Source organism: Hemicordylus capensis, chromosome 1 (assembly GCF_027244095.1).
Source record: "Hemicordylus capensis ecotype Gifberg chromosome 1, rHemCap1.1.pri, whole genome shotgun sequence".
NCBI lineage: Eukaryota > Metazoa > Chordata > Lepidosauria > Squamata > Cordylidae > Hemicordylus > Hemicordylus capensis.
In genome coordinates, this window is record NC_069657.1 from 46,972,435 (window position 1) to 46,990,211 (window position 17,777).

Sequence of the window (17,777 nt, forward strand, 5' to 3'; positions counted from 1 at the left end):
GCTCCTCCTCTGCCTCCTGCTGCCCCAGTGCAGCACTGTCCGTAACAAATAATCCCACTGTCCGTTCTTACAAGTGACGCCGTGTCGGGGCTTCCTGTTTGGGAACAGGAAGTTCCCAGCAGTTACCTAAAGCGCTGCCCTGGGGTGGTGGCGGGCAGGGGCGGAGGAGCAACGGAGCTGCAGGTAAGACTTGCCTCCCTCCATTTAAAGCACCTGCTCCTCCCCCCTGCCACCCGTGCCGAAACATTTCAGCCGGAGGAATTAGAATAGTTTCAGCGCCTCGAATTAGAGCTGCCGAAACACTTTGTGCACATTCTTACTCTTAGGTGTGCAGGGCCCAAGGAATTGAGGCTTTACTTGCCAAAGTCAGGAACTTGAATTGTTCAAGGCTAAAGTGAACATTGGTTTTAAGTGTTCTCAACAATGTTTGTCCATTAGGAAGAGAGATCGCCACACTTTGTACAAGCCACAGCTGCCAAAAACTCGTGAGGTGTAGTCAGTTGCCCTATATAGAGAGCATTGACGGCAATCTAGCTGAGCCTGGCAAATGTCCACCAAAATTACTGGCTCATAAAACCAGGGTGTCAGCCACTGAAAAATGTATTAGTTCTGGTTCATCAATATTTTTTAACTCTCCAGTTCAGATGCAAAACTTCCAAAAGTGTCCAGTTTCATATCAAGTTTAGATACATTTCATGCAGAATAATACCACTTTCTCTTGCTTGTAGTGTAACCCTCTACAATGAATAGAATGATAAGTATTTACCTTGAGGAGCGGAACTCTTCCTGAATTTATTTTTATTTTTGAATTTTTACTTATATTTGTGTTTTGATTTTTAACAAGCTTTTTAGAGCACATGCAAAGGATTTTTAAAAAAGCAAAAGAAAGCAATTAATTGTACAATTGTAAGCTGACTAGTTATTGAATTGCTTATCTTGAATCAGTCACCATCTTTTGGCTTTTAGGGGTTTCTTTTTTGAGACATCCAAGAGATTTTAGGTTTTGGTTCAACAAAATCTCTCTGTACCTGGCTTTGGATTTGGCTTGATTCCCTGCATAAAACCTTTGATGTTCCATCTGCCTACATGTACCTGTGTAGGCTTTTTGTTATTATTATTTATTTGATTGATTGATTGATTGATTGATTTCTATACCGCCCTTCCAAAAATGGAATCTTGTTGAATGTCAAATATTGTTGACATTCAAATATTGTTGAATGTCAATAGGCTGAAAGAGCAATCTCTTCCAGTGTACAGAACTTCCTTCTGTTTTTGTATGTGGCCATTTTTTTAAAAAAAGATGTTTTTAACAAAGAGGGACTGTAGAATCCAAAAATACAAAGATTATCAAATGCATTTTTAAGCTACAGAACTTCCTGTTACAATGCATTTTCACAAAATGTCAGTCTACATAGTGATAAGATCAGTCCAGAATGATTCATACTGCAAGAGAAAAGTCTGTTGGAGGTTCTCTGTTTACAAAAGAAATAAATGTTTATGCAAAAGGACATCCTATCTAGCTTGCCTAAATCTCTGAATAAGCACATGAGCCAATTGTTCCTTCCAAGCAAGGTCCCATGTAGGCTGATACCCACAAGCGCAGGATGGAAGGGCTTGTTCCTTTATTGTTCCTCAGCTATTTCTGTACATGCATCAAAAATAACTGTTACTAGATCCTTATGTGGTAGAGCTTTTAATTCGCCCTGTTGATTTTCTTGATCATATTTGTTCCCACAATTCAGAGACTACCTCACAGGTCCACAAATGGTAGGAAAGAGAAACATGTGCTGTGCAACCCATTAACATAGCAGGGGAGACGTCTTGTACATGTGGTGGAATTTGAGTAGGCTGGTATCAATGAAGACTCTGGGAGGAGAGCTGGACCTGCGGTAGCAAGCATAAATTGTCCCCTTTGCTGAGCAGGATCCATCTTGATTTGCCTTTGAATGGGAGACTGTGTGTGAGCACTGTAATGCATTCCCTTTAGGGATGGGGTCATAGCTCAGTAGAAGAGCATCTGCCTACTTGCATGAAGAAGATCCTAGATTCACTCCCTGGCATCTCCAGGTAGGACTGGGAGAGACTCCTGCCTGAAACCTTGGAGATCCTCTGCCAGTCTGCGTGATGCTTAGCTGGATGGACCAGTGGTCTGACTTGGTATAAGGCAACTTCCTATGTTCCTATAGGCATTTCCCTGTTTCTAAATGAGTTGTTTAGGGGTTGCTTATGCCAAATAGAAGGCCAGACCTCAGGCTTCTCAGGAAGTGGTGTGGATCAGGAAGAAATAATAGAGATGAACAGAAATATGTGTAAGATTATAAAATAAGATAGGACCTTGGAAATGAGATGAAAGTTTGCATGAGCCATATAAAGATAATGCACCTGACAGCTTGAAATAACCATAATTTAGAAATTATGGTGAACCACCAAAGATATGGTAATGCAGAGGAGGGTGGAACTAGGATATGTCTGAAGCATCTAGGATGCATTTTGAGAGCTAGGATGCATTTTGTGGTAGCAAGCATGACTTGTCTCCTTAGGTAAGCAGGGTCTGCCCTGGTTGCATATGAAAGGGAGAAAGCACTGTAAGATATTCCCCTTGGGGGATGGAGCCGCTCTGGGAAGAGCAGAAGGTTCCAAATTCCCTTGCTGGCTTCTCCAAGATAGGGCAGAGAGAGACTCTTACCTGCAACCTTGGAGAAGCCTAGCCGCTGCCAGTCTGTGTAGACAATACTGAGCTAGACCAACCAATGGTCTGACTCAGTATATGGCAGCTTCCTATGTTCCTAGGCTGTATAGAAACACTGAATAACCATTTCTTATGTTGCATGCAGCCCATCCGTTTTTCCCCTGAGGTTAAGCTAATCTGAAAAACTTTGCTAAAAGAACAGGATATAATAACAAGTACATAGGAAGCTGCCATATACTGAGAGACCACTGGTCCATCTAGGTCAGTATTGTCTATTCTGACTGGCAGTGGCTCTCCAGGGTTTCAGACTTTCTCAGCCCTACCTGGATATGCCAGGACTTCAACCAGGGATCTTCTGCATAAAAGGCAGATGCGCTTCCACTGAGCTATGGTCCTTCCCCAGATGGTAGATTATTAAGGTGGTAGATGGACTATACCTCTTCAGACTGTAAGTGGGAGAATCCAATTTAGAATGCTGTTCCACACAAACCGTTCTTTGCAAAAGGAAAACTAGTACAACAAGGAGAAACGTTGCACATAAACTCCTTTCCTGTATGCTGTTTTTCTATCGACAGTGTGGTCTTTAATGTAGATCAATGCTGAAAAATGTTCACCCATGTGTGATCTGATAAGATGAGACTGGAGGCATGTTTTAATCTTCCTATAGTCACAGGCATGTTAGTTAATTTAACATGGAATAAGGGCAGGAGGGAAGAGTTAAGGGGAAGGGCTTGCATGAGCAGCAGATTTTGAAGTGGAGGTGGAGAGATGACAAACTGGCGAGAGAATGGGCAGCCATGGAGGATAGATGAAGATGAAGGGAAACAAGATTAGAAGCGTTTTATGAGTATGAGTGTGTGTGTGTGTGTGTGTGTGTGTGTGTGTGTGTGTGTGTGTGTGTGTGTTGGGACAGGAACATAGGAAGCTGCCTTATACTGAGTCAGACCATTGTTTAATCTAGCTCAGTATTGTCTACACTGATTGGCAGCAGCTCCCCAAGTTTTCAGGCAGGAGTCCCGCCCAACCCTATCTGGAGATGCCAGGGAGTAGACCTGAGACCTTCTGCCAGCAACCAGATGCTCTTCCACTGAGCTATGGCCCCATCCCTTAAGGGGAATATCTTACTGCGCTCATATGTAATCACCCATCCAAATGAAAACCAAGCAGACCTTGCTTAGCAAAGGGGACAACTCATGCTCACTACCACCAGCTCTCTTCCAGCACTGAATCAAGAGAGAGCGTATGAAAAGCAAAATAGGCAAAGGCATGAAGATACTTGAAAGCGCGTACTGTTGCCCTAAAAGGGCCTGTCATTGCAGGACCGACCTTGCTTTACTGCTGGTGCTCCTGAAATCCTCTTATCTGGTGTCTTGACTTCCAGGTGACCATTGAGGTGGTGGATGACCCTCAGGCTGAGATGGAGATGGACCTCCTGAAGGAGACCAGCAATGACTGGTCTCTGACCTCCTCTGAGTGGCTGTCCCATAAAGACCTCTTCTGGCCACTTTTCTGGGAGTACACAGACCCTGTGGAAGAGGAGAGTGAAGATGACAACTTAGACATCAGGAGCAAAGGAGAAGAGGAGGATGAAGAGGAAGAAGAGGAAGATTATGCTTCAGAGTATGAGGAGGAGGAGACAGTGCTGAGTGGAGTGGGGGGTGACTGGGACCAGAGGTGGCCCAATCAAAAGAACTGGATCTTTAAAGAGAAGTATAATTATGGTGAGTCTCACCTTTCTGCCTTCATTAGTACTGCAGAGCTGTGAATCTACTACCCATCTAAGCACAACGGAGAATGTGACTCTTGATGAACATGAAGATCATCTGCGGTTTCTGCTTCAGTTCCTATGATGCTGTGTTATGATGATTGTATGATTCAGGTGTTCTCAAACTTGGGTCCCCAGGTGTTGGACTACAACTCCCATCACCCCCAGCCTCAATGACCACATACTATGATGGCTGGGGGTGATGGGAGTTGTGGTCCAACATCTGGGGACCCAAGTTTGAGAACCCTTGTAATAAGTGGCCCCACATGGAAAGCTACGGGGCTTTAACAAGAGCAAGATTTGTGGTAATACCCTCCCTTCAGCACTTCTGGAAGGCAGATACTGTAAAACCCCCTCTGTACATCGTTTGTGTCCTTGTGGGGCAGAAGAAATAGAATCAATAACACATGTGCTTTTATATTGCAGTTTTTATTCCGCCTTGCGTTACAGTTTGATTTCTCCTTTTTAATTAGAATTACCGGGTCACTCTGATCATTTTTATGTATCACTTCTTTTAGCAGATCATAAGTTTCCGGTTACTTATAATGTAGCCAAGTTCTGTTTCTTAGCCTCTAGGTTGCAGTGGTCAGTGGTCAAGGATTTGATTTCTGCTTGATTCACTAACTACTGTCAAATGTGCTAACTTTTTCTGCTGACCTCTGGCCGTAATAAAGAAATTAACCTCTCACCCCACCCCCGCTATTAATCATTATGGGCACTCCATAAACATCCTCCCCCCCCCCTTTTTTTTTTTGCTTTTTCTTACATTTGCATATTCAAGAATCTTTTTAAAAGTTTAAGCCATTGGTGCAGGTGGTGGGCAAGGGGTGCTTCATTTATTTCTTAATGAGCCATTCTTCAGCGTAAACTGCCAGTTCAAATAGTAAAGCAATAATTTAACTTTCAGTCAAATGAAGCAGTTGCATCATTATTAAAACAGCTAAACCATGAAGGAAAAATTGAAGCCAGCTATGTATCTTGCAGGAACGTCTGGCATTGTGTAGTGGTTTGCAGGGCTGTTCAGCTTTGGCCCTCCTGCAGATGTTGGCCCACAACTCCCATAATCCCTGGGTATTGGCCACTGTGGCTGGGGATTATGGGGTTGTAGTCCAGAAATAGCTGGGGGGCCTAAGTTGAACAGGCCTGGGTTAGAGTGTTGGACTAGGACTGGGGAGGCCCGAGTTCAAATCCCTGTTGAGCCGTGACGCTTGCTGGGTGACTCTGGGCCAGGTATGTATCTCTCAGCCTAGCTTACTCCACAGGGTTGTTGTGAGGAGAAACATAACCATGTATGCTGCTCTGGACTCTTTGGAGAAAGAGTGGGATCTAAATGTTTTAAAAGTGGCTTTGCCTGGAACCGAAAAGACACCAGAGTGGGCACCAGGTGAGCTTCTCTGGGGAGGGCATTTTACATTTGAGGTGCTATGATTGAGGTGGGACCTGAAGGAGGGTCTCCAGTGAAGATTGTAAGGTTCAGGCAAGCTCACTGGTAGGAGGAGGTCCTTCAGTTATCCAGGTTCTAGGTTAATACAATACTATTTCTTTATGGAGTGTGAGTGTGTGTGTGTACCTGTTGAATCTGTGCGTTTTCCTTTGTGGATATATGGACCAAATGTCTGTGGCATGTGGTGTGTCTATCAGTGATGTAGCACTGCAGATGAAATATTTGTGCTACCTTTGGTCCTTAAATCATGGATTTTCAAAGATTGGAGCCTGTGGTTAGGGTAACTCCTAGGAATTGAGAGCACTGCATAGCCATCATCAGCCCATGCAACCAGATACTGGCTCATGTGTACAATCCTAAGAATTGTAGCTTTCTTATTTCAAAATGAAAAAGTAAGTTTCTACGCTATTCTTTCAGAAGTAACGCATGCATGCAGTGGTCTACCCTCGTCCCGCCTTTCTGGTTCTGTGATACAGGTTGGGGGAAGGAGATCTAGATTGCAAGGAGGCAGAGGCGGAGCAGGGGAGGATCAAGCTCCTAGCCTTCGCAGACCCTTTGTATGTTTTGGTTCTCCCTTCCAGACTATGAAGACGAAGAGGAGTGGAGTCCCTGGTCTCCCTGCAGTGTAACTTGTGGCAGTGGCAACCAGAAGAGAACCCGATCTTGTGGCTACGCTTGTACTGCCACCGAGTCAAGAACCTGTGACCTGCTCCGCTGTCCTGGTACACCTTTTCTTCTCTGTTCTGGGCTGCATGGCAAATGTGTGGCAAAATGCCTGCTCTTTAGCAGTTCAGGGCTACCAATGTATTGTCTGACACTGTGCACTTTGAACTGCTTTCTCGTGGAAAGTAAGCTCTTAATTTTGAGGAGAAGGAGAACGTGGTCTCTTCCTAAGTATTCAAATAGTCAAACTACATGCTTCTTTAAATAGTTTAAGTCTTATGTGCTTACTGTTTGGAAAACATTAAGAAGAGCCTGATATGTTCCACAGTGAGCAAAGAGATGGTTTGAGCTATTCCTTTTGCTATGTAAACTGGTCTGTGAATTTGCTTGTTGGAAAGTGTTATAGAATGATTTTAAATCAGGACTGCACAACTTTGGACTGCAACTCCTGTCACTCCCAGCCACAGTGGCTAATAGTAAGGGCTGGTGGGAGTTGTAGTCCAACATCTTCAAGAGGGTTGAAATCGTGCAGCCATGTTCTAAATGGTCATAACATTGAAAATAGCATGCATGGGCTCAGTCCAGATGGGGGCGGGAGCTGTTGACTCCAAGAGAAAGCGCTCCTTGATGCTAGCAGGAGCTTCTTCCGGAGATAAATGGTGTGTGTGCAGCAGCAGGGCAGTCTGAATCGGGACTGTGGCAGGGAAGGGAGTTAAAACCACTTCCCACACCACACTGCATTTCCAATCCAGATCTCACTCTCTTGGACACACACACACCTGCAGAAAAACAAGTGCAGAAGGCTCAAACTACACATCTAAGTAACACATAATTTAACCCTGAGAGGAGCAGGGAGAGATTGTAGATTTAAAAAAGTAAAATTTTGGGCTGAAGGCCAGCTCCATCTCAGGTGCTGAGAATACCCAGTTTCTCCTCTGTGGTTCTTATTGGTCCATTTGTTGAAGCAAACAATTGGCTTTCCTATCATTGCCCAAGTAACTAGATGAAGAAGATTTTTGAAGAGATAGATGTCTCTTTCTATGAGGAAATGAGTTCTGATTATGTCTTTAAGTAAATCCATGGACCATGAATCCTGGTGATCAACTTCATGGGTCCTTTTCTTAGACCGTGCATACTTTTGATATTTCAGGACCATCAAATTGACTACTTGGACCATTATGGGTCAAAAACATGCTTTTGGACCTTCCACATGTTGGAATTGTAGTCTAGGGAGTGAGGATGGGAAAGATATCCAGGTGTGTTTGTGTGTGTGTGTGTTTTAATATGAAGCTTATTAAACAAATTTTCTTTCTTTTATATTTCTTTTTTTAAAAACAAACCCAATATAAAATATTATAGTAAATCTTTGAATCATTAAAAAAACACCTCCCACTTATGTTTTTATATGCTGTTCTTCTAGCAAAAGGTTCTCAAAATGATTTGCATAGCAAAAAGAAATAAAAGTGAGAAAATGGTTCCCTGTCATAGAAAAGAAATGTATAATGAGAGAGAAATATTTTCACATTAAAATATTAAATAAATGATGATTTCATGTTTGGGGAGCAAAAAAAGGGGGGGTAGGAGACTCACAGTAAACTTTAGCAAATTAGCAATAGAAATAGATATGCTTGGGAGGTACACACTCACTTGGGGGGAAAGCTTCAATGTAATCTCTAAAAGGGAAGACTTTTGTCATTGGTATTCAGAGTGGAGTTTCGAACTTGCCTAAGTTGTATTAGTTTATTCAAAATCATACATTCCGAGATCTTCTCCATCCATTCATTTTTGGTGGAAGTGGGGTGCGGTTGAGGTGTTTTCCACAACCTTGTGATACTGATATTGTTATCTGTTTAAAGATGTTGCAGCAGTGATCTGTGAAAGTAGCCAGGTTAAATTCTTTTTAGCAAAAAGGTGTAGAAGCATGGACTTAGGATCAACATCTGATCTTCCATGCAGAACATGAGTTTGAACGCCCAACTGTCTGTTCCTGTCTGTCTTTTAAATAGAATTGGCCATGTCTTAGGATCTTGAGCCTGATCTTTTGCTTCTGTGCTTTTCTCAAGGAGCAGGTGGGGATTTAGCTTTTGCCACTGAAGAGACACCTTTTGAAGCTGAGAATGCCACTGGGATCTTAAATTCAGGTCAGTACATTCCAGAATTCTTAAGGGAAGGAGACTGGGCATAGCTATGCCAAGGAATTATGGACGATGTGTGTGCACATTCTGCAGCTCCACATAAGCACAAATTGGACCCCAGATAGCATTTTGTATTGGCTGCAGAACTTTGCATGCTGAGCATCTCTCTAGCAATACTTTTGTAAAAGCAACTTTAGATCCTTATGGCTCCAGTGATAGGTTTAAAATGGCCTGGTTCAGGTGGTCCACAAACCTTGATGTGTTGGATCAGGAACATGGCCAAACAAGCACCGGGTGTCCTCCCTCTTCTCCTCCTCCCCTTGCTGCTACAACTACAAATATTCATATACCGCTCTTCAACCAAAGTTCTCAAAGCGGTTTACATAGAAAAATAAATAGTGCATAATTATTCCTCAGCTCAGGCATAGACCTGTGATGGAGATATCTTGGTTTGTTAAGCCACACCTCCACTTCCCATCTGAATCCAAGAGATGTGGTGGCGGCTTATATATCACTTTTCAGTGGGAAAGTTCTTAAAGCGATTTACATAGAAAAAGAATAAGGGTTGGTTCCTATGATCACTCTAAGGTTTTTTACTGGGAATCTAGAGATTCACACAGCACTACTGCGAAACGTGTCATGAGAACTCAGAAAATGTCTGTGGTTTCACATTGGCACCACGCCAAACTGACATGAAGCCAAGTTTAAAGCTAAGAGCCTCCATCTAGGCTTCATGTTGGATTGGCATGGTACCAGTCTGAGGTCACAGACATTTTCTGAGTTCTCATGACACAGTCCATGGGAGCGTGTGTTCAATGAGAGTCTCTAGATTCCTGGTAAACTAACATTAGAGAAAGAGTGAGAACCAGCCCTAAGAATCCTTAACTGCAGGCTGCAAACCAGGATATGATACCGAGATCACATCCTGGTTTGTAAACCACAGTTAAATCACGACTCAGGTTCAAACAGCATGAAAAGCTGTGGCTTAATAAGCCAGGATTCAACTGTGCATACGAGGAGGCGTTAAAGGGAGGAGGGTGTGTGCAGGCTCAGCGTTTTTTCAACTTGCATTCCTAGTCTAATGAACTATGCTCCTTTGCGTCATCTGAACCAGTCCAGTGTCTGGGCAATGCCTGATGAAATCTCCAAAACCAGAAGAGGATTCATGAGGATTTCCAGTGTGTGTTTTTTAAATATAGGGGAGCTCTTTAAAAAAAATAAAAAAAATTCCTGTAGTTGTTGCTGCTTTTGCACACTGCCTAAAGACCAAATGTTTAGCCAGTACAGAAAGGCAATACATTCAAATAAAATAAGAGGATAATCTGGCCCTTAGAATATTGGCGGTCCTGGCTGAAATGCACTGTGAGTGGCCCACTGTTTTCCCTTCTCCCTTTCCAGATGTTGACAGCTGTGAGAAGTGGCTGAACTGCAAGAGCGACTTCCTCAACAAATACCTGAGCAAAGTGCTGTCGGACCTGCCCAGCTGCCCCTGCTTCTACCCGCTGGAGGCCGTGTACAGTGCTGTCAACCTGCGGGACGAGCGGCAGGGCAAGAGCTTCCGCTGGCGGGATGCCAGTGGGCCCAAGGAGCGGCTGGACATCTACAAGCCCACGGCCCGGTTCTGCCTGCGCTCTATGCTCTCCTTGGACAGCACCACGCTGGCCGCCCAGCACTGCTGCTATGACGAGAACACCAAGCTGATCACGCGGGGCAAGGGGGCCGGTGCACCCAACCTCATCAGCACAGAGTTCTCCCCGGAGCTGCACTACAAGGTGGACATGCTGCCCTGGATCCTCTGCAAGGGGGATTGGAGCCGGTACCATGCCGTGCGGCCCCCCAATAACGGGAAACAATGTGCCGACAACCCCCCAGAGGACGAGTACCTTTCTCAGCTACAGGAGGCTAGAGAGTACTAGCACAACTAGAAAAGGGGCTGTGGAGATCAGAACATCCTCAGTCTCCCACACAACATGCTAAAGAGCATAATGGGACCTCTGCTCTCCCCCCCCCCACCTGCTTTTATGTCAACAAAGGCCTCTGGTCCAGAGGGGCTTCAGAGCTGTCCCTTGCTGTCCATCCCCTTGGTAACAAGGTAGTCTGTAGGGAACCTCTACACAGATTTTACTGTGGTTCCGTCTGTGTCTTCTCTTCAGCAGCCTCCAGTTCCTTACCTGTTTTCCTTGTTGCCCCAGTAGTTGCCACTGTCAAGTTGGCTCAAAGAGGCACTTTCCCCAGAGAGCATCCCATGGCTAACAAATGTATCTTGTGGGATTCTGGGACACAGGAAGAGATGGAGTGGAAAGTGATGGCAGCAGCAGGTGAATGGAGCATTCCAAACGAAAAGTCTGGTCTCTCTACAGCTATACGGCACTCATGGCTGTCTTGCAAGGCAGTCAGAGAGTCCATAAGTCATAAAACTCTTGAGTGCCTAGTGGATTTGTATGCTGCCTAAAGATGGGTGTCTAACTGCACCAGTGCTGGTGTGTGTGTGTAATAAAAGGGAAACTTGGTTGGATGCATTCAGAGAGAAGCCTGGATGCAAGCTTCTGCAATCTGGGATGGTCCCAGGGAAGAGAAAGGGTGGCATCTTTTCTGTCTGTTACATTCCACTCAGTTTTGAAAGACTGAGAGGAATGCAGGTTCTGCAGGTATGTGAAAATGTGTCCACTAAATTGTTGCTGAGGTGGATGGGAGAAGCTGGATCTAATTTCTACCCAGAAAAGAAAAATGACCAAATACTTTCTGAAGCCTGGCAGAAAATCCAGCAGATGCATTTTGTGCATATTTTTCTGAAGCTTGGCAGAAAATCCAGCAATTGCACCAGAAAAGAAAAATGACCAAATATTTTCTGAAGCCTGGCAGAAAATCCAGCAGTTGCATTTTGTAAAATCAGGCATCTTGGGGGTGGGGGGAAAACCCCATAGCACTGAGTAACATCAGTCAATAGCAGGTGCCCCAGCCATATCTATGCAAGTTCATAGACCAGGCAAAAGACTTTCCTGGCCCCTAAAGGCAACAGTGAACAACTACGGCAGTGATTTAAATACCACTTTTCAACAGAAGGGCTCAAAGCAGTTTACATAGGGGGGAAATAAATAAATAAGATGGTTCCCTATCCCAAAAGGGCTGACAGTCTAAAAGGAAATATAAGGTAGGCTCCAGCAACAGCCACTGGAGGGATGCTGTGCTGAGGTTGAATAGGGCCACTTGCTTTCCCCGCTGTTAAGTATAAGAGAGTCGTCATTTTAAAAGGTGCCTCTTTGCTCAGTTAACAGGGGTAACAAAGCTCTTGGGAAGATGGGTGGGAATGGTGTACCCAAGGGACTACAACCTTGCCGTCAGTCCAGCTTTTCTTCCAGAAAGCTAACTGCTTCAAGAAGATGGATTTGGGAGGTGGTTTTGACTTGGCAAAGTGTGAATGGAACTTCACTGGGATTACCCAATCTCGGGAGGGGAAGCAACCCACACATGGATTTCTTGCATAGCTGTCCAGTTTCTCACCTACTGGTAGGAAGGTCTGACTTTTGTAGTTTTGTTTGGGCTGCCTAATTTTGGCTTAGCTTGGGGTTTTCAGGATTTGGAAACCTTGAGGGAGATCTTCTGTCATTGAAGCAGGGTTGGGCTTGGAATGTTGAGTAATGGGTTGGGAGCTGTGTTTGGAGAAAAAAGACACCGCGCACTGAGAGGGACGGTGAGTTGTGTTGAGTGGAGGTCATCCCCAGCGCTCTGGGTGCTCTGAACCTTTAAAAATTACAGGAAAAGCAAGCCCCAAATTCTGTGCCAATGAATTGTGCAAATTAAGCAGACTTGCATAATTGTCCCCCCATCACAATCCACTCTGTGCAATATTTGTTACACAGATTTCTAGGATACTGCCCAGTCTTGTCCTGTGATAATAGCCAAATTGGGATAATAATCCTAATCCTTCTGAAGTCAACAGCAAACCACTCTTTGATTTCAAATGAAGCAGAGTTGAAGCCTGGGCGTTTGTATCAAGCCCCTTTTGAAATGTAGCCATTGATTTCAACAAGAGGCTCCCATCTGCCAGAACAGTCTGCCTTTTAAGAACACGCACACCTAGGAACTGGAGGTCAGAAGTGTTCCCCATACCCTTGCAGCTTTTTTTAATGATTGCAAGCCACTTGCTAAACCTGCCTCAACATCTGGCTAAGGCCTTCCATATATAACGCAAAGCCTCTATGACAGGGCTGCACTACTTCAGCCCTCCTGCAGATGCTGGACTACAGCTCCCATCATCCCTGACTATTGACTACTGTGGCTGGGAATGATGGGAGTTGTAGGGCATCATTAGCACGAGGGCCAAAGTTGTGCTGCCCTGCACTATTGAGGGTTCTCTCTCTCTCTCTCTCGTCTCCTCTTTAAGGGTGACTGGCTTTACGGTTGCTCAGGCACATTTCAACATGTGTCAAAGTGGCAGCACACTGTGCCCTGCAAGACCCTATAAATTCAGAACCGGGATATGGTGGGCCATGATCTTGACACATCTGGAAGCACCCACAAGAAGATGGTTCGTTGTGGGGAGGGAAATCAAGGTACAGCATCAGAACCATGCAGAGCGGCTTTTTGTTTCATTATATGTGAGGGTGGGGGGAAGCAAGCTGAAGATTTCCCTTTAAAACAAGCAAACAATCCTCTCCTGGTTTTTTTGCCTTAAAACTCATGATTGTGGCCAGCGCTGCTGATGGAACAGGCCACAGACTGCTAGACTGGGATGTTTCTGTTATGACATCTAGTGGTCACATAAGAAATTAGCAGATGTCTTCCTATGAGGAAGCCCTCAGTGTAAAAAATCATATCTGGAATCTTGACAAATATACAGGTGATGGAAATACCCTTCCTGTTCTCTGTTTAAACATTCTCTTGCTTCTGCCCCCCAATGGAATTTTCAGCCCTTGCTTTTCTGTGCACTCATTGGCTCAGAGTACATCATTCTGTCAAATCTAGTTTCCATTGCATTCTGAAGGGTCCAGGTCTGGGTGCATTATTCAGCATGCTTCTCCAGATAGAGAGGGTGTGTGTGTGTGTGTGTGTGTGTGTGTGTGTGTGTGTGTGTGTGTGTGTGTGTTGTTTTACTCATCTTTCCCTAGCACACACAGTGATAGACAGCATGGTAGTGTGTGTTACATGCTGCTGTGCTTTTAAACGTTGCAATATAATAGTGCAATTTTTCTAGAATTTGAGATGCAAGTTGAGAAATTAATTAATTTGACATGAGAATAGAATATTCTATAGTAGGGATAAACACAAAAGTTTGACCATGTAGTATCATAAGAATATTGAAAACTGCCTTATACTGAGTGAGACCATTAGTTCATCTAATTCAGAATTGTCTAAACAAGAGGTTCCCTGCCTTAGGTCCCAAGGTAATTATGGACTATAACTCTCATCATCCACCACAACATCAGTGTGAATTATGGCAGTTGTAGTCCAAATCTGGTGTACCCAAGGTTGGGAACCTTTGGTCTATATTGAATTGCAGCAGCTCTTCAGCAATTCAGGTTCAGGGATCTTTTCCACCCTACCTGGAGATCACAGTTCCCTCTAAGGCGTGCATACATGTGCGTCCTCATAAGTTTTTGGATGTCTGCTCAGTTATTTTTAGATCCTGCTCAGGTTGAATCAGGAAGGCCCTATTCTGAATGCAAGTGCGCGCACACTGCTTTGATACTGCCACCTAGAACAAAACTCATTCTGCACAGAGATGAAAAAAATTAGAGGGACCACTGCTGGAAATGCCAGAGATTGAAACTGGGGATTGCTATATGAAACGCATGTGTGCGACCATCCCCTAATAAGAAAATTCCTGGTCTCCAAATTCACGTACAAAACCCAAAGCAAGAGTTTCGCAGTCACAACTTCTGCCTTGAGTTGTGCAACTTCCTTGCGATCCCCTTGGTTTGGGGTTTCTGTCACTGGCAAGGGAGCAACTTCTGCCTTGAGTCATTCTCTTGCCAGTGACATAATGTTAGTGACATTCAAGTAAGTCAAGTCAAGTTGTTGGCACAACTAACTTCTGGATCCCTGGAACAGGACTAAATTGGAAGAGGAACCATGTATGGACACTGTGGAAAGACATTGCTTGCAGCAGTCTCATACTAAACTTCTGCTTAGTGTCAAGGCTTGTAGATATTTTAGAGCTCACTGATAAAAGAGTGGAGTATGTTTACCCAGTATATGGATTATCTGCAACTTTCAAATAGCAGGCACAGGTTCTTGTTAGAGCTGGGCTGTGGACCACTGCATCCAGAGACCCCATTCCTCTTCCATGGTCTCTCTACAGTTCCACATTTGGAACTACACCTTTGCAGAGTCGGCTGTGGCACATTTTAAGAGTTTTACCTTGGGAGCTGGCACACACCTCTCCCTCTCCAGAATGGAGACCCCATATATATGCACAAGTCCATAGAGACAGGGTTGGCCTTGTTTCTCCACCAGGATCTTCACCTCCAGTTTCAATTTTTCCTCTTTTTGTTGCATCCCTTGCTTTCATGTTCTTTAGAAAATTCCCAACACATTGGAACTGAACATACTATAGGATTAAGTCCCTTTTGGGGTTGGTTTTTTTTTTTTAGGAACTCCATTTCTAGCATTGCTGAAATCCAAGCACAGCATCTGCTGACAATGGGACCTGCTTGCATATGAGACCAAGAATCACAGGCATGCCCGGGATGCCAGTGGTAAAAGACTCAGCATTCCACCTTGGGGAGCTCCCTGAGTCATAGATGCCTGTAAAGCTTTGGGTGTCCAGCTGGGTTCAGAACTAATGTGAAGGCCTAGTTTGTTTAGGGGAACCTTGGTTTCATGTTATGTCTGGACCCACGCCTGCCCACAAACATGGTTTCTTTGAGGCCATCAGGATCTGAAACCATGGTCTGAATCTGGTTTATAACCACAATATGTGCTAGCTGTGGCTTCCTGCAGTGACAATGATGTTGGTGGTAGCCCATGTTGAAACTTTTGGGTGGCCATCATGGCAGCCCCCGCTTACCTGTCTCTCCCATCTGTAGCCTCTCTCCACTACTCACCTGCTGCCTCTGGGGTGGCCCTAAGCTGTTGCCAGCTGCAGTGTGGAATGATGCATTATGGCCCAGTGTAAACTGGGCCAATTGGGGACTGTGGCGGTATAATGGCATCATGGCCTGGTGTTGGGCCATCGCATTTCAGCCGGCAACAGCTTAGCAAGTCAATCTTCTTGTGGGGACTGTGGACTTCATGGGGCCACATGGAGGCAGCAGATGAGTGGGGAAAAACAGGCGAAGGGCCCTCAGCGACCCCCCCCTTGTGTTCTTAGGTCTGCCTAATTATAATTATCTCTTGCTGTGTTGGCTGAATTCGCAGACCATTGGCAAGCCACAGTGAGGGCGACGTCTTTGCCCCAGGAAACTGTTGCACATGGAGTCAGGAGTGAATTTAGGAAGCTGAATTCTGAGCAGGCGGGGAAATGAAAGCTGACAATCGGCCCTAAACCATAGCATGTCTGGCAGCACAACCTATAATGTGGGTTCTTAACTAAGGGTCGCACAAACCATGGTTTCCTGTTATGTCTTAACCCGGCATCATCTTCTAGCATCTTGGATGCCCCTGTTTCCACGAGCACCTTGCACACCCAGGAAGTTCCACAGCCTCCTTTGAGTGGGTAAATAGCAAAACAAGGGTTTATTTTTATAACATGTGATTAAAATTCTGACCAGCCATTTCTATTTAAGCTATAACTTTTTGTGTGTATATTGTCCCTGTTGACATAATTTTATTGCTGTATCATTACACTGTTGTATATAGGTATATATATATTTTAGTGCTACTAAACAGCATTTATGAAGAGATCTCCTTTATTCTGACTTTCGTTGAAAGCACTTTATTTCAAAATGTGTGTGTTTGTGACCAACATGCAATTGTACACTGCTGCGTGGTTTAGTTTGATTTGAAAGGGACGACACCATGTTCATGCTGCGCATTTTAGGGATCACTCATGAGCCTGGTCAATAAGGACCTGGCGAGTTTTGCCATCTTCTCTGTGTTTGTGTTTTGATGGGTGCAACTCAGAGCAAAGCGGCATCCAGATGTTTCCTTGCAGTTACAAACTTCCGGAGAGGGAACTCTCAGAAGCCTCTTGGTTCTAGCTTGGCTGGAAATTAAGCCTATCCTATGGTGTTTTGACATTCCTGTTCCCATCTGAGGAAAAACAAAAGAATGAAAAGGGCCTTTTGAGAACTCTTGCACACCTTTTTGTTGCTTTCCAAAGAGGAGCGAATGTTTTTGATGTGGTTCTGTGGGGCGAAGGATTGGGGCCAGGTTCCTCTCCATAGCTGGTTCGCCCATCCCAAGCGTCCCACTGTTTTGGTCTTTTCCTTGTACAGTATTTATTGCTTGATGATTATGATAGCTTAAGGAATGGAGATGCTAGTGTTGGTGAATGAGGCCTCACTCTTGGGAGGGGGATGTGTGTGTGTGTGTGTGTGTGTGTGTGTGTGTGTGTGTGTGTGAAGTGCCAAAAGGGAAGCAAGAATACAGATGTCTCTTATGAATAAACGATTGTTAACCCACCACAAGCCAAAGTCTCAGTTATTCAAGATTGGAACGTGAACAGTCTCTTTATGTTTAAGGCTATTAACCCACATGGTTTTCCTCCTGGGGCAAATGACAGCTTTGGGCAAGAGTGATCTTTGGTTAGGAAAAGAGGGAGGGGTTAACCCTCCTTTACATTGCAGTCGCAGTATAGATCAGGCACCCTCACAGCTGCTTTTTTTAATGCTCCAACAGAAATGTGATGATGTATTTCTTATTACATTTATTTTGACCCTAAGCTTCCAGAACTTGTAAAAGCAAAGTGTGCTGTTGAGTCGGTGTCGACTCCTGGCGACCACAGAGCCCTGTGGCTGTCTTTGATAGAATACAGGAGGGGTTGACCATTGCCTCCTGCCGTGCAGTATGAGATGATGCCTTTCAGCATCTTCCTCTATTGCTGCTGCCCGATATAGATGTTTCCCATCGCCTGGGAAACATACCAGTGGGGACTTGAACTGGCAACCTCTGGCTTGGTAATCAAGCCATTTCCTTGCT

General features: G+C 44.6%; 1 protein-coding gene across 2 annotated transcripts in view; it reads left to right on the plus strand.

The window, feature by feature from the left end:
* Positions 1-17,266, plus strand: part of ISM2 (isthmin 2) — a 55,580-nt gene extending 38,314 nt beyond the window's left edge. Inside the window, exons 3-6 of one of the 2 annotated variants that reach the window (XM_053286198.1) lie at positions 4,071-4,410; positions 6,480-6,620; positions 8,625-8,702; positions 10,095-17,266. In XM_053286198.1, the coding sequence (XP_053142173.1) occupies positions 4,071-4,410; positions 6,480-6,620; positions 8,625-8,702; positions 10,095-10,612 (1,077 nt within the window). In that variant the 3' untranslated portion in view covers positions 10,613-17,266. The remainder of the gene's footprint in view (positions 1-4,070; positions 4,411-6,479; positions 6,621-8,624; positions 8,703-10,094) is intronic. The other variant, XM_053286199.1, reaches the window with a different exon arrangement.
* Positions 17,267-17,777: the final 511 nt, after the last annotated feature.